The sequence below is a fragment of the Heteronotia binoei genome, chromosome 16 (genome assembly GCF_032191835.1).
Source record: "Heteronotia binoei isolate CCM8104 ecotype False Entrance Well chromosome 16, APGP_CSIRO_Hbin_v1, whole genome shotgun sequence".
Classification (NCBI taxonomy): domain Eukaryota; kingdom Metazoa; phylum Chordata; class Lepidosauria; order Squamata; family Gekkonidae; genus Heteronotia; species Heteronotia binoei.
Genome location: NC_083238.1, coordinates 24,697,792 through 24,723,248, shown reverse-complemented (window position 1 = coordinate 24,723,248; position 25,457 = coordinate 24,697,792). Strand labels below are relative to the sequence as shown.

The window sequence follows — 25,457 nt, the reverse complement described above, 5'->3', positions numbered from 1 at the left end:
GAAAAGCACTGCCAAGTCTAAAAGAAGGCTTGTGTGGCTAATGATGCAAGTCAAGGAAGCTATAAAAAGTAAAGAGGGTTCTTTAAAAAGTAGAAGGTCTGCCCCAATAAATTGAACAGGAGAAACCACAGGATCTGCTGAAAGAAATGCAAGTCAATAATTGTGCATGCAAAAAGAGATTTTGAGAAACGGGTTGCTAAAAGCATAAAGACAAACAATAAACTTAAAATATATCTGAAGCAGGAAACCAGCCAAAAAAGCATTGGGGCCTTTGGATGTCAAAGGACTAAAGAGACTGCTAAAGGAAGATGGGTAGATGGCAGAGAAGCTCAATGACTTTTTTGTTTTGCGTTCCTGAGGAAAGTGCGGGACATGTACCCATGCCACAGCCCCTATTTTCAGGAAGGGAATTCTGGAGATTAGACCCAAATTAATGTGGCCAGAGGTGAAGTTATTGGGGAAATTAAACACCAAGAAGTCACCAAGTCCTGATGACATACACCCAAAGGTTCTTGAGGAACTCAGATGTGAGATAGTTTATCTACTAACCCATATATGTAGGAAAGGAAAGGTCCCCTGTGGAAGTACCAGTCGTTTCCGACTCTGGGGTGATGTTGCTTTCATAACGTTTTCACGGCAGACTTTTTACAGGTGGTTTGCCATATATGTTACCTTTTGCTAAATTCAGCCACGGTTCCAGAAGAACAGAGAGCAGCAAACGTGACACCAATTTTTTTAAAAGGAGTCCAGAGGGAACCAGGAATATACAGACCAGCCAGCCTAACATGTGTCCCAAGCAAATTAGTAGCAACTATAATCAAAGATAAAATTATTAGGCACATAGAGAAACAAAACCTGCTGAGGGCAGTTCAACATGGCTTCTGCAAACATTCTGCCTCACCAGCTTTGGGAGTTCACTGAGAAAGTGAAAAAGCATATAGACAACCATGACCTGGTAGACATTATATTCTTGGGAGTTTCTAAAGACTTTTGATTAGCTGCCTCACCCAAGACTCCTGAGTAAATTTAGCCATCAAGGGATAAGAGTATGGGTTCTCCTATGGATTAAAAATTGGTTAAATGACTGGAAGCAAAGAGTAGGAATCAATGGACAGTTCTCACAATGGAGGGAAGCAAGCAGTGGACTCGCACAAGGATCCCTATTGGGGCTGGTACTATTTAATTCATTCATAATGATCTAGAAGTAGAAATGAGTAGTGAAGTGGCCAGGTTTGCAGGTGATACAAAATTATTTAGGATGGTAAAAACCAAGACTAATTGTGCAAAGCTCCAAGAGGATCTCCACCACAAACTGTGAGTGGGTGACGATGTGGTAAATGAAGTTTAGTGTTGATAAGTTTAAAGTGATGCACAATGGGACAAAAAAAAATCAAGTATAGGCTAATGGGGTCTGAACTTGCTGAGACTGAAAAAGAAAAAGATCTTGGGGTCATAGTGAATAGCTCAGTGAAAGAGTTAACCAGTGTGCTGCAGTGTTAACAAAAAAAAAAGGCGAACTCTGTGTTAGGGGTTATTAGGAATAGGAATAAAATGGCCTATATTGTTATTCCCCTGTATAGAACTATCATGTGACCTCTTTTGGAATATGGTGTACAGTTCTAGTTAGCATGTCTCCAAAAGGATATTGCAGAGCTGGAAAAAGTACAAAGGAGGGCAAACAGAATGATTTTGGGGTTGGAGCATCTTCTCTATGAGGAAAGAGTCTGGGACTTTTCAGTTTAGAAAAAAGACAATTAAGGGGGGAACACAATAGAGGTTTATGAAATTATGTATGGGGTGGAGAGAGTTGACAACGAGAAATTTTTCTCCCTCTCCCAGAATACTGCAACTCAAAGACTTCCAATGACACTGATGGGCGGTAGGTTCAGGGTAGACAACGCTACTTTATACGGGGTAATTAAAATGTGAAATGCACTGCCGGAGGATGTAGTGATGGCCATAGAAACAAACAGTTTTAAAATGGAATTAGATTCATGGAGGATAAATCTATCAGTGGCTACAAGCCATGGTGACTGAGGGGAACTTCCACATTCAGAGGCTCTGAATCCCAGAGCCAGAAGGCAACGTCAGGGAAAGGCCTTGGCCTCTATGCCCTGTTGTTGGCCCTTCAGAGGAACTGGTTGGCCACTGTGTGAGAGAGGATGCTGGACTAGATAGACCACTGGTCTGATCTAGCAGGGCTCTTTTTATGTTCTTATGAATTCTTTCAAATATTTATGTAAACTGAAAGAGGTTTAAAGCACAGAAAGATAAGACATTATCTAGAACACCCTTCCAGAAGCCATAAGGGCCCTGCGGGATCTGTCTGCATTCCGCAGGGCCTGTAAGACCGAATTGTTTAAACAGGCTTTTGCTGTTTGATTGAAAAAGGGCTGCCACCGGACATCTTATAGAATGCTGGTGATCACAGTCGAGAATTCAATACCGCCTATATTGTACTGAAACAGCGCCATAGAATGGTTTTAAAACTGATATAAGTAAATTATGATTTTATATGTTTTATTGGACTGATTGTATTTTATGATGTTGTGAGCCGCCCTGAGTCTGCTTGCAGAGAGGGCGGGATATAAATTCAAAGTAATAAATAAATAATAAATAAATAAATAGCGAAGTTACGTAGTTTTAAATCCCCTTAAGTGTAACCAGACAATTAAGTATATTCTCTCTCTGAAATTAGTGGCTTGTATTCTTGTACTTTGTTTAGCAAAGTTTGAAGCTCTCTTCAAGACTAAGGGACCTTCTTTTGAAAGAAGTGGCTTTTCCTCCACTAGAAGAGTTTTTGAGAGGTTATAAGGGGTCTCTCCTCCCCTCTTGTGCCAGTGGAAAAGCTGATAGGATTAAATCCAATATCTCTAAATTTGACTGTAAAATAATATACCCATAATGTTCTCATCAGATTATCCAACTTCTACCGCTTTTAACATCATTACCAATGTAAAGAAGAGCTAACAAAAGTTGTATAACAACTTACAAGTACAAGTACACTCAAGCAAAAAAAAAATATAATGTAATAATAAAGAAGAGCCCTGCGGGATCAGACCAGTGGTCCTTCTGATCCAGATAAGCGACCAGCCTTCTTTGTCCCACTCAGTGACCAGCCAGTTACTCTGAAGGGCCCTCAACATTGGTGGAATTTTCAAGGCAAAAGATGTTCAGAGGTGGCTTGTCATTGCCTACCTCTGTGTCACAATTCTGGTATTTCTAACTAGAGCTAATCCTGCTTAGCTTCTGAGATCTGTGAAAATTGGACTAGCTTGGGCTATCCAGGTCACGGCGGAAGGTTGGTCTTTACTCCTTTGGAAATCTAATATTTTGGCTATGCACCCTTATCAGAGAGTATATCTCACTGAAGTCAATGCAACCATCATTCAGGTTTGTTTGTTTGTTTGTTTTTTAAAAACCTTTAGGGTCATGCCATTCAAAGAACATGATTTCCAAATCATCCATTACATAAGACAATACTGATGATTTCTCACTTCATTCAGTGACCTAAATGTTGTGTAGATTGGGCTACCAGATTCCCATCTTTGATCATATGGTATAGAGGGGAAAGGTGTCTATGCAAGTGCAGGCTATTTGTCTCTTAGGAAGTAGAACTTCCATAGATGATTTACATATGCAGCAGAATCATATGGTGTGGTATTCCTAAACTGTACCACATCAATTTCCTATTTTAAAAAAATCCTACCCATTGGGGGATAAGTAGGAAAAAGCTAGCCTGGAGCACAGAATCATAGTATCATAGAGTTGGAAGGGACCTCTAGGGTCATCTAGTCTAACCCCCTGCACAATGCAGGAAACTCACAAACACCTCCCCCCTAAATTCACAGGATCTTCATTGCTGTCAGATAGCCATCTAGCCTCTGTTTAAAAACCTCCGAGGAAGGAGAGCCCACCACCTCCCGAGGAAGCCTGTTCCACTGAGGAATCGCTCTAACGGTCAGGAAGTTTTTCCTGATGTTGAGTCGGAAACTCTTTTGATTTAATTTCAACCCATTGGTCCTACCTTCCGGGGCCACAGAAAATAATTCCACACCATCTTCTATATGACAGCCCTTCAAGTACTTGAAGATGGTGATCACCTCTCAGCCATCTCCTCTCCAGGCTAAACATCCCCAGCTCCTTTAACCTTTCCTCATAGGACTTGGTCTCCAGACCCCTCACCATCTTCGTCACCCTCCTCTGGACTCATTCTAGCTTAAAATGTGGTGCCCAAAACTGAACACAATACTCCAGGTGAGGTCTTACCAGATCAGAGTAAAGCAATACCATCACATCACATGACCTGGATACTATACTTCTGTTGATACAGCCCAAAATTGCATTTGCCTTTTTAGCCACTGCATCACACTGTTGACTCATGTTCAGCGTATGATCCGCTAAGACTCCTAGATCCTTTTAGCACATACTGTTGCTAAGAGAAGGCTCCCCCATCCTATAACCATGCATTGGATTTTTCCTACCTAAATGCAGAACTTTACATTTATCCCTGTTAAAATTCAGTTTGGTGTAGTGGTTAAGTGTGTGGACTCTTATCTGGGAGAACCGGGTTTGATTCCCCACTCCTCCACTTGCACCTGCTGAGATGGCCTTGGGTCAGCCATAGCTCTGGCAGAGGTTGTCCTTGAAAGGGCAGCTGCTGTGAGAGCCCTCTCCAGCCCCACCCACCTCACAGGGTGTCTGTTGTGGGGGAGGAAGGTAAAGGAGATTGTGAGCCGCTCTGAGACTCTTCGGAGTGGAGGGTGGGATAGAAATCCAATATCTTCTTCATCTTCTTCTTTATTGATTTTAGCCCAGTTTTCCAGCCTGTCAAGGTCATCCTGTTTCTGTCTTTTTCTGTGTTTGCAACCCCTCCCAATTTAGTATCATCTGCAAATTTTATAAGCATTCCCTCTATTCCTTCATCCAAATCATTGATAAAGATGTTGAACAAAACAAGTCCCAGGATCCCAGTCCCAGATCCTTGAGGCACTCCACTTGTCACTCCTCTCCAAGAGAATGAGGAACCATTCACAAGCACTCTTTGGGTGCGATCTGTCGCAATGATATTCATGAGTGGTCTTATCTGAAACCATTGTTCATCAAGTGGTCTTCTATGCAGGCACACATCCTTCCCTCCTTTCCCTACTGTGAGCTGCTTATCTTTCATGTTGTTTTAGTCCTCACAGTGGTAGAGAATTGAGGCAACAATGTTTGCCCCATCCCTGTCATGTGACCCTTTGGGCAAGAAAAGGGATACTTCGTGGCCACTTCGTGGGAAGGGCGGGATATAAATCCTAAATAAATAAATAAATAAAAATACACAGAAGACAGGGGTGAAGAGGAGCACTTGTAGGCTCTAGAAGGCTTGTTAGTTCTTCCATGGCTGGCTTGCAACTGTGCAGTCCCCATGTAGGACTGCACAGAAGCCACAGCAGTGACTAATGAATGTTTCTGAGTGCTCATGGCCTCAGATCCTTTGAGACTGATATTAACAAGTAAACAAAAATATACAAACTATGGACATAATCCAGCCCAAATTAGGACTCTGAACTACACATGTTTAATCAAGTAAGTCACATTGTGTTCTCTGGAACTTACAAATCTCCCCACCTTTAAACAATATGATGTGAATATAAAGTCAATTGAATTCCAAAATTGTATATTTTGGTATAGTTCCACAGATTCCAAAAAGATTTGTGTGACATTTTTCTGAGACCACTAATGCCCACTTGCCTTTCAACAAATCTGAACCCTTGGCTGGTCTAACATGAGAGCCAGTGTGGTGGTGTGAGTAGAGGGTAGGTTCAAATCACCTTTCTGCTTGGAAGCTTGCTGGATGACCTCTTGGATCCAGAACTAGAAAGAGCATTTACTTCATTTCTCCCCAAATGGGGAACCAAAGCAGTTTACTTTGTTCTCATGTTTAGGTGGAGATATGGGTTTAGGGTTCCACATCCCTTTGGGTAACCAGTAGGGGATGAGAGGGGACTTACCAGGAGAAAGTGAAAGGCTCAGGCCATGTTGCCAATGTCACACCAGAAGTGACACCATCACACTGCAATGCTACTGCAGTGCTCTGGTATTTGAGCAAAAACTCTATGGTAAAAACAGTGACTACCATAGAGTTTTTGCCCACTACCAGATCATTGCCTGAACATTGCTGGTGTGATGTCACTTCCAATGTGATGCTAGCACTGCAGTCTGAACCTTCCTCTTTCTTTTGGTAATTCCCTCCACTGGCCAAGTGACCAGCTGCTGGGGGGCAGATCCTGGCAGCAGGGGACTTCCCCCTGCACTAAGGAGTCTGGCAACCCTGTATGGGTGGGGCCTGTATGCTGGCTACAGTGTCACATCACTTCCAAGGTGACATAGATAGTTCCAGGAGTGGTGCTCAGGGTGGCAGCAGACAACAGGAGCAGGGGCCAGGAGATCCCTCCCCCTGGGTGTGGCCTTGGCAGTCTTCCTCCTTTTCTTCTTTTTTTATGTGAGGTTATTTAGGCTAACTGTGTTGGGCTGATCCAAGAGGTCACCCAGCAAGCTTCCATGCAGATAGGTGATTTGAACCTACCCTCTACTCACAACACCACACTGGCTCTCATGTTAGACCAGTCTGTTATGATAATTTTCCAGTACAGGATGTATTTTTGGGGGGGAGTGGCTACATAAAAGTATGACTCCCCCTTTTCTAATCTGGATGGTACAGTTCTAAGGAAAACTGCACTGTACGGTTCTGTTGCAAGTATATAGATTGTTAAGAATGCGTGACAGCCAGGAGAAAGTAACCACTGGATCTGGATACTATTTTGGAAATCGATGTGATAAGTCTTTTTTTGGGGTGGGGGAAGGAATGTATATATTTCTTTAATCTGTTCTGTGTCTGTTTTTCCTTTTTCCTTGCAGGCAAAAATGATATTTTTGGAGAGATGGTACATCTTTACGCAAAACCAGGGAAGTCAAATGCCGATGTGAGAGCTTTAACCTACTGTGATTTGCATAAGATTCAACGAGAAGACTTATTGGAAGTTTTGGATATGTATCCAGAATTTTCCGACCTGTTTCTCACCAATCTGGAGCTCACTTTCAATCTGAGGCATGAAAACCCCAAAGTATGTAAGAGTTGTTTCTTATGTTTGATTCACATTCTGTTAGCTTGAAGTCATAGAGATGGATCCCAAGGAAGGATTTTCCATCTGCAGGAGGAGGAGGGGGAGTTAGCTAATTTCCTCCTTCACACTACAGATCCTCCACAATTGTATACCCACATGATTCCCAAGTATACCCTGCCACCCAGAACTACTATTTCTGTGAACTTTGTGGACTGCAGTGGGGTGGGGGGAGTTCAGTTGGTCAGCTAAGTTGTGTTACTTTGGACAGCGCTTCACGGAAAAATAACTATGTGAAGTATAATTTCAGAATTTCCCTTTAAAATGATTGTCTTTCAGTTAAAGAACAAAAATTTGCAAAGCCAAACATCCGAATAATGAATATTAGTGTGGGAAGTGGTCTCAGGTCATTGTTTTTCTTTTGTGGTATTCATCTTACAATAGTGCTTGAAAAAACATGCTTTAGTACAAACAGGAATGGGAAGAGCCACAATTATATGAATTAAAAACCAAAAGTTCTACAAAAATCACTGTAGCCTCTCGCTATGCTGCATTACCTTTTGGGTGCAGTTTAATCCTACTAAATTCAGCATTCCAAAAAAACTTGCTGATTTTTAATAGCTGTGGGTTGCCAGCTTAGTTAGCCTGCTTCCTGTTTTTTCTTTAACACTTAGAACAGCATTTCTGTTCTTAAGACACCAGCCTAGGAGGATACCCACCGTATAATAAAGCCTTCTTTCCTTCTCATGCCATGAGAAAATTCTGGTTGACAGGAAAAGGCAGAAAATCATCATCCTCATTTACTGTGAGGTGGCGCTCTTTGCATTTTCTGCCTCCTTCCCCATTCAATGGAATTCATTTTATTCCATTTCCGTTCTGCTCACCGACTCCACCAAACATCCTCTCCTGCCTTTTGGCAAAGGACGGAAGGAGGACAAAGAATGACACCCACAATAACAGCAGAGCTCAATCAAAGCCAATAGCACAAGATGAGAAATGCCTTTGTGGCTGGAACTTATCCTGTATGTCAGCTGCCACATCTCTCTCCCTAGGATAAAGACCATCTTGCTGCTGTGGAGCTTTTAGTGTCTGAATCGGGGATTGGCAACCCAAAAGAGAGAGACTGGGCAGCTGACAAAGCAGGGGAAACTGAATATCAGCTTCAGCTTCTTCCGTCTTGTTGCTTAAATATGAAGTGAAATCTTTTTAAAAATATAGGAGGAATGCCCTGGCCTGGATAGCCCAGGCAAGCCCAGTCTCATCAGAACTTGGAAGCTAAGCAGAGTCAACTCTGGTTAGTACTTGGATGGGAGACTGTCCTTGAAATACCAAGCCGGGAGGACGGGAGCAGGCTTTATTCAGCTACCTCTCTAAATATCCTCCAGGCCCCCAATACGGGCCCAGTCACCAGAGGCTGACATGACTTCAAGGCGCAGACACACACACATGCACAAGAAAGATTTAAAATAATAAAAATTAAAAAATAGAAGGCACACTCCATCCTCCAATGGGAGGTGAATGTCATAGGGCTCACTGATAGCTAGAGCACGGTCCCCTCTTTTCCCCGGTCTGGTGGCTCTCAGGTTCATGTGCATTCAAGTGTATTGACATGTGACTACAACAGGGCACTAATGTGACCCCTTGGCATGGGGATCCTCCCATCCCTCCCCATCCACAGAGCTCAGAAGGCAATACTCCCCTGACCAAAGGAGAATCACTTACCATGTGGAACCTTGTCAGGGTGTACAGTAAAACACTTAAACAGCAGCCCTGTTTGTGTATTATATTTGGACCCCTACTTTTCCACTGCCAACTCACCTCCAGTAATAAATCTGTTCCTGCATTCAGACTGGGGCCAGGGATGATGTTTAATAACTGACAGTTTGGGGCAGTGGTTAAGTGTGCAGACTCTTATCTGGGAGAAATGGGTTTGATTCCCCACTCCTTCACTTGCAGCTGCTGGAATGGCCTTGGGTCAGCCATAGCTCTAGCCGGAGTTGTCCTTGAAAGGGCAGCTTCTGGGAGAGCTCTCCCAGCCCTACTCACCTCAGAGGGTGTCTGTTGTGGTGGAGGAAGATAAAGGAGATTGTGAGCCGCTCTGAGACTCTTGAGATTTGGAGTGGAGGGTGGGATATAAATCCATCCCTCCCCCCCCCAACTTCCCTATAGACTGAAAACAGCAATGTTTATAGGAGTATTTTAGGGAGTATTCATATCCAGTGACCCCCATTCAATTGAAAAGGTACAAACCCAGCAATGCTTTCTTCTTGTCTGCTTCAGCAAAATGTTTTCAGTGATTCCTTGCTTTTGGGGGGGACATCAGCATTTTTATATCCTGAGTTTTATCAAAAAAATTTAAATATAAATGCCCCTGAAATCTTTCATCAAAGAAATTAAGCATTCAAAGAAGAGGGGAACCAATTTCCGCTGTGGAAATAATATCTCAGTTCTGCTAAATCAAAGAAGATAGAGATGGAAGAGTAAATCAAAGAAGTCTGTAATTTGCCAGCCTTATTGTTACGCAATGCAACTTTTACTGAGTAATTAAACATCATCGCTAATTATACTCAGCTACTACTTTATTGCATGCAATAATATACATCCCATAAGGGGAATGTTTTCAAATCTTTTTGCTATTTACTTTTTTTTTAACTTGCTTGAAAAAGTTTTTTTTTTTTACTTTTCTACTCCCGCTTTCCGTTTTCCTTTTACTTTTTTTGAAAACTAATAAAAAATTTCAGGGGGGGGGGGAAAGATCCTTTCATCCTGATGTAACAAAACAACATACTTTGGGTTATCACCGTCAGTATATGTAAACTGCTGTTATTGTTACTCATTCGGTCCAAAAGCATCCCAGTCTTAAACCAGTCTCCGTTTAATATAGATTAAATTGCCCTCCATGAATATTGTGGCATTAAACTAAGAACATAAGAACATAAGAGAAGCCATGTTGGATCAGGCCAATGGCCCATCCAGTCCAACACTCTGTGTCACACAGTGGCAAAAAAATTTATATATACACACACACTGTGGCTAATAGCCACTGATGGACCTCTGCTCCATATTTTTATCTAAACCCCTCTTGAAGGTGGCTATACTTGTGGCCACCACCACCTCCTGTGGCAGTGAATTCCACATGTTAATCACCCTTTGGGTGAAGAAGTACTTCCTTTTAACTAGCTGCATTTGTGAGCACATAGTGTCAATCTGGTCTCAGATGCAGATGGACATACCATCATAAGATGCATGCATTCAGCTTGCTAAAGCTCAGATGAGTAGTATGGTGTGGGTGGCAATGTGCAAAGGAGGCTGCTGTTACGTACATGGACAGCTGCTCATGTGCACAAATTGCAGGCCGAATCGCAACATCACCATGGGTTGGATCCAGCACTTCACCCATAGAAGGACTGTATCTATGTGCTTTTCCATTCCCCAGCAGCCTAGAAAAGTTGGTTCCTGGAGTCATTTGACCCAGGTTGAGCAACAGCCATGTGGGCTGGGGGGGGGGGGCTGCAGTGAGTAAGGGAAAGGGGGTAAAATTAGGTCCTCCTGCCTTCTTCATTAATAGAGCCTCATTGACAGAAGAAGCGCCACTGATGCAAGAGGCAGAAAAGGGGATTTTGTCCCCTTCCTCCTCCTCATTGCAGCCCACCCATAGGGGAGGGATGGTGGCTCAGTGGTAGAGCATCTGCTTGGGAAGCAGAAGGTCCCAGGTTCAATCCCTGGCATCTCCAAAAAAGGGTCCAGGCAAATAGGTGTGAAAAATTTCAGCTTGAGACCCTGGAGAGCCATGAATGGGGCTGTGGCTCAGTGGTAGAGCATCTGCTTGGGAAGCAGAAGGTCCCAGGTTCAATTCCTGGCATCTCCAAAAAAGGGTCCAGGCAAATAGGTATGAAAAACCTCAGCTTGAAACCCTGAAGAGCCATGAATGGGGCTGTGGCTCAGTGGTAGAGCATCTGCTTGGGAAGCAGAAGGTCCCAGGTTCAATCCCCAGCATCTCCAAAAAAGGGTCCAGGCAAATAGGTGTGAAAAACCTCAGCTTGAGAGAGCCGCTGCCAGTCTGAGTATACTGACTTTGATGGACTGAGGGTCTGATTCAGTATAAGGCAGCTTCATATGTTCATATGTTCACCCGCCTATATAGCTATCCTTCCACACAGGTCCCACAACCCACTGAATCAACTTCCCCATGGTCAGAAATGGCTACTGTGATAGGAGAAAGTGGGGAACCTCTGTGACTATTGGCACCTTTTGTTGATGGGCTGCTGGATCCAACCTGACATCTAGTAGTAAAGAGGCTGACCACCATGCCAGTCATGAAGGCAGCAGAACCTAGACAACTCTCCAACCATGCAGAAAAATATGGCTTTGTAAATTAGCCTAAAGGAGGGGGAGATTTCAAAAATGTCCTGATGAGAACTAAACAAGCCCCACAAGGTCAGAATGTTGAGAATCAATCCAAGAGGGAAAGGACAGAAAACTTTTGTTTGCAAATGTATAGGGTCATCTCTTCTGTGATTCCTCATAGGCCATATTTTTGCAATCCATTAAGTAATGCACAGTATGGAAAGTAAGATGGACAGAAACAGAAATGATGGGAATTATTTCTGAATCAGGGATCTTGGATGGGGTGCTGCTTTGACTGGGAAACCAGGCTTTCCAAGCAGCTCGGAGTTCTGTGTAGGAACACTGGCATCATAGAAAGTTTTTAACCTTTGTTTTTAATTAAATGTCTAATAAGTAAAATAAGCAATCATTAATCACTATTATGAGTGCAAGAAGGGAAAGTCGCCTTTGCCAACATTCAAACGTGCCCAGTAAAATTCCCTTTTAAAGACCCAATTTTTAATCACCCTGTGAGTCACTGTAAATGGCAAGCTATGCTTGATTTACTTTTCTTTCCTTTTTCCAACTGACAAAATAGTTGCGTAAAACTAACTCGGTAAAACGAGTCTAATCTATCATGTACTCATGTTTTACCCATCAAGACTGACCTCGCAATAAGGTCGCAGAGCACGAACGGTTCCGACAACAGTCAGCTGCGAAGGAGGAAACTGTCTTTTGAAAGTGAAATTGATAAAGGTAAATGTTATTCCTTCGTAACTGTGTTGAACAGTATTCCTGCAGTGCTAATGGCAATCAAGTTTTTATCTATTTGTCTGTAGCCGATGACTCCTCAGGGATCTGAACACACTGAACCCAGCTTGCTCCAATAACATGTTATTCAAAAGCCCATAGCGCATAACCAGTGCCGATGGTGACAAATTGTTCATTGGCTTTAGAATTCAAATGCAAAGGTCATTTCAGTCAACCTCACTTAACCCTAAGCTGCCCGCTATCATGTTCCAGCCAGATTGTGACCTCACAGCATGCTGCATAAAGTCTGGAGAAGCTGACCTGGAGTAGCTGCCAGACATCAGGGTGAAGCAGAAAGGAGCAGGGAGCAATCAATAACCAATCAGACGAAGGAACTGCAGCAGTGGGGCTATTTCCCCAGAGGAAGTTGATCTGGCAAAGTCAAACCAGGCAGAGCCCCATAGCTCAAATGAAGGAATTTAAAATATTGGCCTTGAAGCTTAATACTATGAGTTGTACCTTGTATTCTCCAGTGGAGAATGTTAGGAGAGGAAGCAGCCTTGGGTTGGAAGGTTAGTACCGGGGTGGTCAAACTTGCTTAATGTAAGAGCAACATAGAATAAACCTCAGATGTTTGAGAGGAAGGAAAGGAAGGAAGGAAGGAAGGAAGGAAGGAAGGAAGGAAGGAAGGAAGGAAGGAAGGAAGGAAGGAAGGAAGGAAGGAAGGAAGGAAGGAAGGAAGGAAAATAGATAAAGGATGAAAAGAGAAGTGGAAAGAAAGCAACTTTAACTTTAAATACATTTGCCAAGCCACTGGCTTGGCTTTGAGAAGTGATTAAAAGAGACAACTTCCTTCTCCAAGCCAGCAGACATGGCAGTGGGGGCTTCAAGAGCCACACAATATGTGTGAAAGAGCCACATGTGGCTCCTGAGCCACAATTTGGCCACCCTTGGTTAGTACTGTGATACTGTTGACCTGCTTTGAATTGTGCCTTCAGTTTTCCCCGGTGGAGAACACTAGGAAAGGAAACAGTCTTGGATTGTATTGGGAGATTCAAAGTCCTCACTCAAAAAGTCTGCACTGGTACTTCCAGCATCAGAGTCCAAATGATCCAGGGCACAAGTTATATCATGCAAACTAAAGCCTACTTGGATGTGCCAAGAAGACACATCACTTGAACATGTATTTTTGTAAGTCTGTGATGCAGAATGAGAAGTTGCAGTTGGAAAAACAGGGGGAAGTCTGTTGCTGCAGGGAAGTGACCAGGAAACACTTCTGGTCTGGCATTCATTTGTAAACCCTTCAGAACCTCCTAACAAGATTATTCCTGTGATTTTTGAAGGTAGTACTTAATGAAATAAAGCCATCCATCTTGTAAAGCGGCACTCCTATTTGTAAAAAACTTGGCTTGGCTCTTATGTGCCCTTCTTGGTCCATTGCACAGACAGTCCTCTACTGCTGAGCATATGCCTCTAGCACCAGAGCTTTCTGTTCATTGACAGACACAGGGCTTGCAGGAGTGAGAACTGCTAGAGCTAGAGGAACTCACTGCACAGCAAAGAATCATCCGCACAGCAGAACAGAGGGTAACACTGCAAATAAAAGAAAAGGAGTGTCCAAGCCAATAAGCTGAGGTCCTCTTCCCCTGATTTTCTGGTTCCATGCTTTCATGGATCTGTGCATCCTAAGCACAGTAGTCTTTAGCTCAGCATCTCATTGTTTAGCAGAATGACAGTCATTAACTTACCTTTCCATCAAAGAGATATTTTGAAGTTAAAAGTCGAGAATGACAACAAAACTGTCAAGAAAATGCCCCCATGAAATATTTAGACTGCTCTTCACCAAATAAAAAAAATCTTTTGACAGAGGTGGCTTGCTGGACTGACCTTCGCATTTTGTTCGAGAAAACACGCTTAGCCGCCTGAAGGAGGGGAAAAGTAGCCTTCCAGCCTGTGCCTAACTGTGGAATTAGTTGCTGCTTCAGGGTGTCTGTGGAATGGCTTTCATCAGTTGAGACTTTAATGCATGTCAAGTGCTCATCTCCAGTCTAGCAGAATCTTTGGAAATGAATGAAAACATTATTTGTGCTGCTCTTAGGCTGGCTCTGGACCAGAGGTGGCCAAACTGTGGCTCAGGAGCCATGTGTGGCTTGTTCACACATATTGTGTGGCTCTTGAAGCCCCCACCACCCTGATGGCCAGCTTGGAGAAGGCATTTGTCACTTTAAATCACTTTGCCAAGCCAGCTAGAAACTTGGAGAATACATTTAAAGTTAAAGTTGCTTTCTTTCCACTTTTCCCTCCCCCTTCCTCATCTATTTGCCTTCCTTCCTTCCTTCCTTCCTTCCTTCCTTCCTTCCTTCCTTCCTTCCTTCCTTCCTTCCTTCCTTCCTTCCTTCCTTCCTTCCTTCCTTCCCATCTTGCCACTCTCAAACATCTGATGTTCATGTCTTACAGCTCTCAGATATCTGACAGTTATTCTATGTGGCTCTTACCTTAACCAAGTTTGGCCATCCCTGCTCTGGACCATTTTACTGCAAGCTGGTCTACAATGATGTAGGGAGCCATCCTCAGTAGAATTACACCCTTCTGGTCCAATGAATTCCAACAGACTTAGAAGGGTATAACACTGCTTAGGATGGATTGGTTGGATGTGATTGCTGATTGTTTCATTCAATTCTGTAATGAAAATGAAGGATGGCATTTAGAAGGCTAGCACTGTAATCCATTTTACCTTTTGACTTTGGCAAGCACACAGTTTATAACAGCAATAGTAATGGATCAGACACAAGAGAAGACAAAACAGTTTTTAGGAGCTTATTGCTAATATTCATATTTCACATGGCTGAAACTTGCTTTGATGCATATTTTGCTTGGAAAGCAGTCCCAACTATTCGACAGACTGACTTCAACATAAGCATGCAAGGAGTTGGCCCTCATCACTGAGTGTTCTGTTGTAATCAGTAAGAGTCCATTTCCTAGCAAACATACAAAAATAAAAGAGATAGAAAGCTGTTTTTTTGGGAGTGAAAGCGGCCTAAACTTGTACGCAGGGATCTCTCCACACTTGCTAGCTGGCAGATGGCACTGGAAAGTACTGCATTTGAGGTGTTGTAAGGAAGGATGGCATTTCTGACTGAGTTGATTTTTCTGCTGTGTTTTTGGATTTTTTTTAAATTTTTTGCTCCTCAAGGTCATCAACTCATGCTGCTGTAGTCGCTGTATGTGTGAACGAACCCCTAGGAGGCAGTAATATTTTTCTGACTCCTAGCACTTTGAACTCCATGGGTAGAAGGGTTGACACGTCTGCGTTGTAAAATTCCTGGAGACTTTGGGGGTGGAACCAGTAAAGGGCGGGGTTTGGGGAAGGGAGGAGCCTCAAGATTGGTGCAATGCCCTAGAGTCCATCCTTCAAAGCAGCCATTTTCTCCAGGGGAGCTGATCTCTGCCGGCTGGAGAGCAGTTGTAAAAGCGGGAGATCTCCAGGTCCTACCTGGAGGCTGGTGGTAACCCTAATGGATGGAGAAGAACTGACTTCTTTGTCATGTTAGTATGTTTCTTCAACAGCTGTGCTGAATTGTGCCTAAGACCTCTGAAAGCCAAGTTCCTCTTGGTTTATGGGTAGATATATTAGTCTTGGCTTTTCCCCCCTTGAAGTACTAAACACAGGGTGATACTTATTGTCCCTTACTTCATGTTAGCCTGCTCTGGTCGTTGCTATGGCAACTATTTCTGCTGCAGCTTCATAGAGGATTTAGATGATATCTACTCAGGCTTGGGGTTTTTTAAAAATCCATTATTTCTAGTTCCTTAACCACTTAGTTTGCTCACAGCAGAACAATTTACTTCAACAATGAATTCTTTGCTTCTTAAGCAATCTTTTAAATAATTGTATACAAACATCCTAATCAAACTTTTTGATTTGATTTCCCAACCATAAAACAGATGGTTTCTAATCCTGTTAGGAGTATTACAGCCTCAGATCTTTAAAGGCTTCTGCTTTTATTCATCAGCTTCTGGCCTTTTGTATGCTGAAGGGACCCACCACTGTTATTGGGTCTTTTTTTAGGATCCACTCAAAAATTCCCTCTCGTCACTCATATATTATCCAGTGCCTTCGTAGAAGCTTACCCTCCTTAATGTCTACTCCTTGAGAAGTTGCCTGACAAACGGAGAATAGCAAATGGCACATCTGTAGTTAACAAAGTCAAAAATTGGCCCTTGTGGGGTATTTCCATGAATCCCATACAGAATTTGTCTAATCTGTCTGTTAAAATATGTGGACTTCAACTGGAGTAACTGGAGCATAGGATTGCTCTGTAAGAAACTGAACTATGAAACTAGAAGCTGCTGATTCAGATTTCATCCCACTCATTGAATTGCTGAAAAATCTTGGTCACTTTTTTCTTATCCCCGCATTCCTCATCCCCACTCCAATCGCTGAGAAGGGAATACTAAAAGACTTAGATGGTATTTAGTATTTATGTATTTACTTACTTACTTTATACATTGCCTTTCTCCTCATCGGAGACACGGGGCATCTTGCTTTGTTCTCCTCTCCTCCATTTTATCCTCACAACAACAACAACCCTATGAGACAAGTTAAACCAACAGTGGACAACTGGACCAGAGTCACTCACTAAGCTTCCATGGCAGTGTGGGGATTCAAACCTGGGTCTCCCAAATTCTAGTTCATGATTAGTCTCTCCAACAATGCTTGTGATGCTGAGAAAGACTTCTGCTTGAGATTTTAGAGAACCACTGCCAGATGGAGTAGATAATACTGATGTTGGTAGATTTTAGGGAGCTTCATGTGTCCATGTGTGTACTAGATAACTGACATCTGAAGCTATGAGTTCTCAAAGATATTCTGAGAGGGTGTGGGAGTTCTGCTTATGGTCCATAGTGACTAGGGATGAGCATGAACTGGCTCACAAAATAAAGTTCATGACGAATTTTCGCTGGTTTATGGTTCGTGAAATGAAGTTCATGGAAGGTCAGCTGGCACAAACTTTCTACAAACATCCCATCTGTTTATGGAGGTTTGTGCAGATTCATGAATGGATACATTTCTAGACAGACTGTCTTTGCTCAATCAAAATACTTACACAGCTTCAGAGTAACAACTTGGAGAGCATGTAGAGGAGCATTGAGGGGAGGTCTCCTGCGAGTTTGATGTCTCTAGCTTGTATAGGATCCATTCTATATACACCTGAACCTGCACCTGTCAAGAAAGCACTTTCCTGGAGGCACCTTTTTTTTTGGGGGGGGGGGGAGGGGGGATTATAACTTGGACCCCATACATCCAATCCTCACTGAACCTGGAGGACAAGTAGCAGAGAGTCCGCTGGAGATCTCCTTTGAGTTTGGTGTCTCTAGCTTGCACAGGATCCATTCAACCAGGTCATGAACCTCATGAACTGAACCCATTCATTTGGCCCCTAAAAAATTGTGATGGTTTGTGGTTCACAAACCAGGCATCTCATGAATCACGAATGGAACCACATTTCCCCAGTTCATACCTATCCTTGTGATTATCCATGTTACATGTAAGCTGTCACTTGACCTTGCAGTCATCATGATTTCTTCAAGATCTTCAAGATCTCAGGCACATCACCTATTAACTAACCCTTTTAACTGGAAATGCCAGGGTTTTGACCTAGGACCTTTTGCATGCAAAGTACCACTGAACCCCAACCTCACCTTGCAGTAATGGTATACACATGGTACATGAAACTTCATTTAGTACAGAGTGCTGCAGCCAGGATGTTAACTGGAGTGGGTTGTAGAGACCATATAACTCCATATCACTTGGATCACAGTCACTGACTTCCCATTTGTTTGGGGGCACAATTCAAGGTGCTGGTCTTAGCCTTCAAAGCCCTACATGATTTGAGACCAACATACCTGAAGGACCATCTATGAACCTGCTGGATTTGTTACAGTCATCTTTGAAGACCTTACTTGAGGTGCCCGAGCCTTATGAGATTATGCAGGTGGCAACCTGGGACAGGGCCTTCTCAGTCATGGCACCAAAGCTCTGGAAATGTCTTCCCAGGGAGAGCCATCTGTCCTGTTGCCATCTTGTGCCAACAGAGGAAGACTTTTTTGTTTCATTTAGCATTCGCTCAGTGATCCATCCTTTCCAACCAATGTTTTGTTTTGTATGCATTTTAACTGTTATATATTGTTTTAGCTCTGTTTTTCAACTCTCTTTAAAAGTTGTTTTTAATGAGATACATTTGGGAGGGGGTTATTTTATTGGGTTTATACTGTATTTTATCACGTATGCTTTAAATTGGTAGTTGCCTTGGCTATAAATGTTGTAACTAAACAAATAAATATTGTGGAGATTTAGAGAAGTGCTATACATGCATGCACAAATCTACTGTTCACTTCATCCTTCTCTGAGATGTGCTTTGGGCCATCAACTTTTTCTAGACAGTGAATTTTCAAGTTTATCAGAATACATAGCAATATAGAATGCAGTCTTCCAGGACAGAGATCTAAAACCAGAAAAATATAATACAACTTCCAGCTAGGATTCTGTTGTCTGGGTCATTTTCTCAGATTGTGAGAGGGTCTTCCAAAAAAAAAGAGGATTGATTGGGAGTGGGCAGGAGCTGGTCTTTCATTAGTTGCTTCCTCTCTCCACATAAGAGGCCAGATTGCCAAAATGAAACCTTGACACTTTTACAGCAAGCGTAGAGGTGCAACCTTTATGCAAGTTTATATAGCCAGAGGTCCTGTTTGAAGCTGCGTGTCATTATGAGATAGCCAGGTAACTGCTTGGGCCAGCTAGATGTAGTTCACAGCCGTATATGATAAAACTTTGTATCTCAGGTCCTGTAGCCCTACACATTCTTAGTTGGGAGGAAATCCTACTGAACGAAGCAAGACTTACTTCCTAGTGAAATACACATATGATTGTTTTAAAAGGTATATAACTTAGAATTCACAGTCAGCACTGGAACTGCCTAGATCCCTGTACATCCCCTCCATAACAGCCAAATTACATGGACTAATAACAAATGTAAAGCAGATGGAGAAATTCTCCCAGGATATTACTACAAACGAGCACTGAGACTCCCATTGTAAAACATGCCTGAAATAAATCTTCTGTGCTAGAAATATCTTTGACATTTCAGTTCAAAGTCTGCACAAAGTAGTATTAAAGAGAGGTGCACGTCTGCTTCCCCTCCTTGTTGGATATATTTATTTGTACACAGTGGTTGCTTTTGTTTGTATTCTAAAGCTCAAGGGCACCAGGCATAGCTACTGTAGAGGTGAACCGCAAGATCACTTTGAGGAAATTCTTCAGCCTCTCTCTGGAACGAGACATTAAAGCAATGCTATCCCTAGCAGAGAACAAATTGACTAAATGATATCACAACTATTTCCCTGCATCCTCAGTGACCCAGAAAAAGTGGCAGGGTACTAACTTCAAAGATTTCTTCTTTTGCAGACTATGACAAAGAGGACGGGGACTCAGCAGATAACACCCGGCATTATCAGGGTGGCAAGAAACATTTTGAAGAGAAGAGAAGCCGGTCGTCTTCTTTTGTGTCATCTATTGATGATGAGCAGAAGCCCTTGTTCCCTGGGATCATGGACTACCCGTCGATAATGGGCAAGGCAGCAGTGCTGGATTTTGAAGAGATGGTGCATGTCACAGAAAGGATCCAAGCTGAAAAAAGAAGTCATTCTTGCAAAGGTAATCTATGCAAAACATATTCACATTTAAGGACCCATGGGGGGGGGGGGGAAATACAGCGGTGCGCTCTTACCGGCATGCATGGAAAGTTTATGTTTAGAATCATCCTTCTGTTCAAATGCAAACCATTCAGGTAGGTAATCCCTCCAAGAAATTATTCCTCCCCAAAGCCATGATTGGTTTGTGATATGTGTGTTTTAACAGTATTCTTGCTGTCCTTTTTGTTGCTTTTGTTGTTGTTCTATTGTGTTGCCAATCTTTCTGTACATTTTTTATTTCTGACTTCAGCCTGTCTCGTCTGAGAGAAACTGTTTGCTGAAGGGACTGATTGACTAAGCATCATGGTGGGTAAAAAGGAACCTCAAGACCAGCCATTCCTGCCCTAAGATAGAATTGTCCACATGAGAACCTTCTTTAGATCAGTGCACAAAACGCAGTCTGCAGCAGCACAAGCAGCAAACATGCACCATCCCAAAACCCCAGCTGAACTAATACCAGTTAGCCCTACTGCCACAAGAACAAGGGTAAACTTCTCTTAAGGTTCTCTGGCTGACTGCCTGGGAGAAAATTCCTTTGTGGACTTAGCAATCAAATCAGCCTGCTTCATACTTGACAGGTATGGCCAGTCATGCAGAATGAGGAAATCATACCAGTAAGTGATGCTAGCCTCTAAGAAACAGCACCAGAGAGACAGAAGCTTCCCATGTGATCTGTTTGTCCCAGACAATTTAGCCTTTCAAACATCACTGGTACAACATGGCCTTGAGAAGACAATAATTCCATGCCATGAACATCTGAATTCGTCCTTGCTTCACAAACAGAATCTGTCATCCTGTAGATATAAAAAGCAAGCTGTCTCACCTACCCTCCCATTGGCTAAGCCACATGTCACCCAGTCTCCACAGAGAGCAACCCCAACCCCAGGACAGATGAGGACTGACCACTGGGGAAACTGCCTTCACATCCTATTGGCCCATCCCACCAGGTCCTTCATTTTCCCTCAGTGGTTGTTGCCAGTCAACCATAGTATTCCAAGCTTGGTTCTGTCAGTGAAAGATGAGGGGAGAAGGCCCTCCAGGACTGTTTTGACCTTTGAGGGAGAACTCATTGGGGCCAGTCCTTACTAGAGTTGCCAGCTCCAGGTTGAAAAATTCCTAGAGATTTTGTGGTGGAGTCTAAGGAAGCCGGAGTTTGGGAAGAAATATCTCCAAAGAAAAACAGGCTTCCTTGGGAGGTGGTGGGCTCTCCTTCTTTGGAGTTTTTAAAATAGAGGCTAGATGACCATTTGACAGCAATGCTGATTTTGTGAACTTAGGCAGATCATGAGAAGGAAGGCAGAAAGGGTTGTATCATTGCTTAGTTCTTGTGGCCCTTTCTTACACAATGAATGTTGTTCACTACTTTGGGGTCAGAAAGCAATTTTTCTCCAGGTCAGTTTGGCCAGGAATTCAAGGGCAGGGGAGGTTTTGCCATCTTCTGGGTATGAAGCAGGTGTCACTGAGTGTGTGTGGGAGGAGGTATTTGTGAGTTTCCTGCATAGTTCAGGGGACTGAGCTAGGTGGTCCAATTCGATGAGAGATATCTGTTGTCTGGAGTTCAGTCGTGATACCGTGCGATCCTCAGGCTCCACCTGCAGGTTGGCTACTGTAGGCCTTGCAGCACCCTCTGGGTGACTTGATGCCACCTTACTGGCATGACTTAACTAGGCCTGGCAGCTTGCTGCTTTTCAACAGCAGCCCCCCTATGGCAGCCAGTGGGCACAGCATTCTTTTTTCACTTCTGTAAACACTTCTGGAGCAAAAGACTCCCAGTTGGATGGTTCTTTTAATCTTGTTTCCAGTCACTCTGCAGTTGCCCTCCCCAACAAGTCCTTTGCTGCTGGTCACATAGTGGTCACATAGATCTCTGCAGGAGTCCTTTTCATTTAGACAAACCTGAGGCAGAGAAGGCCAGTTATGGAACAGAGAAGGTGGCAGAAATTGTCCTCTTGTGCTCTAGAACGATGGGGAAAATCTTTAAACAGCTAAATTTAGAGCTGTCAAAATTAGATTGCCTTATTTCAGCTTTTAAGGCATTCAGTGTTGAACCCTTCTTCTCAGAATTCATCTCACCTCAGTATCAAACATTCCAAGGTATCCCAAGGGATGTTCAAAAATCATTCTAACTTAACTCCAGAGTGGAGTCCCCAAATTCTCCAGCCCCATCAAGTCTGCTTGTATATTTATCCATCTTTCAGACCTACCACAATGTGGTTCTCTAAAATTAGAGCAGGGAAACACCTGAAGTTATTGCTGGGACCTAAGTATAAAATACCTGACTTTTAAAAAATCAAACCTCTTTACAGCACTTCTGGCCCTAGTAGGTTTCTGTTAAACTTTGAACATTCAGCATCCACATTTCAGATCTTTCAGAGGAAAAATTTTTCAAACTCTTAAGGTATCCACCCAGTGATAGTATTTAACACCCTGTGTGCCCCTCTGTTTCCTCAAAGAATTGCTAGAGCTGACAGTTCAGTCCCCTCCTTTAAGAACTTCAGCTAAAGCCAGCTAAAAACGTGATCAACTGGGAAGGTTGCCCAGCTTTTCTTTCACCAACTCAACTGGGGATCCCTTCACCTTTCCAATCTACTGAAGAAGATCTATTTCATTCTTTTAAAGCCCTTTCTAACTCTGAGCAGTTGGCTATTACTGATAGATTAGCACAACTGAGGCCAACATATCTGGAGCTGAGGAACAAGGAAACTTCCTTTCCTTCTATTTATATGCCCTTAGTAACATCAACAGACATTAAATCTAGCCAGGTTCCTTCTGACAATCAGTCCTTACAAAGTCATTCTAAAGACTCTAAGTTATGGAATCTACCAGGAAATAGCCTACCTCCCACAATAAAGTAGTTAGGGTTTGTAGAATCTTTCGGGCTCAAGTGCCGTGTTCTACTGGAGAAAGTTTTCCTTCCAGACATTTCGTTCTCAGCTGCGGAGAACATCCTCAGTGGCGTTGCAGCCGGAGCAGGCGCTCTGACCTTCTTGGCTGCTGTGCATTGAGTGGGGCCAGGGCTGCTGGAGAGCTGCTATTTTAACAGAAAGGAAGAAGGCATTTTCATCCACCAATCTTGGTACCCAGCTCTGCAAAACACCCTACAGACCATAAATTGCAGAAAGTCACAGAACAACCAGCACATTACACAGAACAATCAGCACAGTCAACAACCATCTTCCTTATCTTCACACCCCTTCCAACCCTCCCAGCAATTAACACAGAACAATGGTCACATTCCATAGCCAGTTTCCTTATCACTACCCTTCCAGGAAGCCCCACCAAACAATGGGCACATCCACAAACCAATTGTCCTTTCATCACAGGCCCTCCAGCCTATAAATAGCAGCTCTCCAGCAGCCCTGGCCCCACTCAATGCACAGCAGCCAAGAAGGTCAGAGCGCCTGCTCCGGCTGCAACGCCACTGAGGATGTTCTCCGCAGCTGAGAACGAAAAGTCTGGAAGGAAAACTTTCTCCAATAGAACATGGCACTTGAGCCCGAAAGATTCTACAAACCTTAATGATGTTACCAGCCGTGAAAACCTGAAATCTTTGATAATAAAGTAGTTACTTCCCATCCTAAAATATTCTTAAGCCCTCAGATATAGAACTCATCAACTGATACATAAAGGACCATGAGCATGGCCTGCTTGACCCTCCAATGTTCAGTACAAAATTCCCCTTCTAGACTTTCTACTACTGTCCCCAATAATGGCTGCATTTTTCCAGATACCAACAAGATCCTGGATCTAGCTGAGCATGTAGATTGACAGTTAAAAATTCTTTCTTGGAATACCATGGGCTGAGGTAATAAATTTTATGATGCAGCATTTCCCAAATTTTTACAGAGATATTATATTTTGTGTATCCAGGAAACATGGATCTTGGAGACTGATTCTTTATTTCTTAATGGATTCTAGTAATCTTTTTCATATGGAAAAGCTCCAGGAGAGGAGATGATCCCTCCAGAGCTTTTTAAGCAATTCCCCAGTCGTTGGGCCCCTATGCTGGCAAAGCTATTTATTTAGATAAACTCTTCTGGACACCTCCCTCTGGCTGGAAACAAAAGTACCAATACATAAAAGGGGCACTAAATCAGAACCTCATAACTATCACCCTATTAGCTTGTTAGATACAGCTTCCATTCTTTACAGTAATTTTTACTGAGAAAGCTGGAAGGCTGAGAAGCTGACAATCAGGCTATTTCCCCAGAGCAAGCTGGTTTTAGGAAGAGCCCGAGCACTATCAATCATTGTCTGATGTTGTACAGTCTAGCCACAGATTATGTAAAGGGTCACACTAAACATCTATATGCAGCTGTTGTTGATCTTGTACCTGCTTTCGACTCAGTCAATAAAGATAGACTCTTGACTAAACTGGCAAGTACAAACATCAACAAATAACTTTTGTATCTAATACTGGAACTCCATAGTGATATCATCCAAAATTAGGGTAGGCATTTCAGGCTCCCTGACAGACATCATTTCAGTAGTCAGAGGTATGAAACAGGGTTATATTCTTGCCCCCTTCCTTTTCAACTTCTACACCAATGACATCACTAAGAGGCTTTCGGGCTCTGACGTTTTCCCTCCTCATCTCTTGGCTCGTGGAAGATCTCAGTCCTTCTTTATGGCAGCAACATGGCTCTGTTGTCTGTAACCCTCATCTGTTTAAGAAGGTCATTGTCCAGGCTCAGTGACTTTTGTAAAGAAGAGCTTCTAAAAATAAATTACTCAAAGACCAAGGTGATGGTTTTCAGACAGCAGTGATGTATTCCCCACTGGTCAATAGATGGGTCCCCAGTTGAGCAGTGTTGAACCCTTAAAATATCTGGGTATCACCTTTAGCAGCACACTCACTTGGAAGGGCACACCTAGAATTGCAAAAGCAACAGCCCTCCAGTCAATGGGGGCAATTTTCAAATTTTATCATTCCAAGGAGGATTTTCAGCTCTAAAGCTCTTCCAGAACAAGGTAATTGCTCATCTGTAGTGTGGAGGTGTGGGGATGGAATGATGCTTTAATTGCAGATCTGGAGAGAATCCAAGATTCTTTCCTGAAAAGGATTCTAGTACTACCTCTTAATACTCCAGCTGGTCTGTTGAGAGCCGAATCAGGCCTCCCTTCTCTTCTGGCATGTGCATGCATAGTCTTATTTAATAACTGGCATAAATTGAGAGCTCCAGCAGGTCATCTCTCAAGCATCTGTTTTTCCATTAGCCTAAAGACCAAAAATGGCAATCCAATTATAACAAAATTCTGCAAATATATAATCTTCCAGATGTTGTTTGAGGCACTTCACAGTCTGACTTTAATGGTAGGGCTCGAATGGACTTACAGGATGCAGCTTTAGACAGACAAACTATATTGGGATCCAAATCCTTACCTTGGTATAAATTTATTAAACTAGATCGTTTCAAGGCACAGTATCTGTCCAAGATCTCCTTTTCAGAATTATGTTCAGCTTTCACATTTATTCATTTCCAAATGATGCAAACAGCCATGCTTGAAGGTCGCTATATGTGA

The 25,457-nt window shown here is 42.9% G+C and overlaps 1 protein-coding gene and 1 non-coding gene across 9 annotated transcripts in view; both read left to right on the top strand.

Moving 5' to 3' along the window:
• KCNH7 (potassium voltage-gated channel subfamily H member 7) overlaps positions 1-25,457 on the top strand; it is a 478,957-nt gene that overhangs the window by 436,725 nt on the left and 16,775 nt on the right. For all 8 annotated transcript variants that reach the window (XM_060257338.1, XM_060257336.1, XM_060257334.1 and 5 more), the window contains 3 exons: positions 6,904-7,109; positions 12,095-12,188; positions 19,648-19,896. In XM_060257338.1, the coding sequence (XP_060113321.1) occupies positions 6,904-7,109; positions 12,095-12,188; positions 19,648-19,896 (549 nt within the window). The remainder of the gene's footprint in view (positions 1-6,903; positions 7,110-12,094; positions 12,189-19,647; positions 19,897-25,457) is intronic.
• TRNAP-GGG (transfer RNA proline (anticodon GGG)) lies at positions 10,903-10,974 on the top strand. The gene has a single exon. It is a non-coding gene; the product is annotated as a tRNA-Pro (tRNA).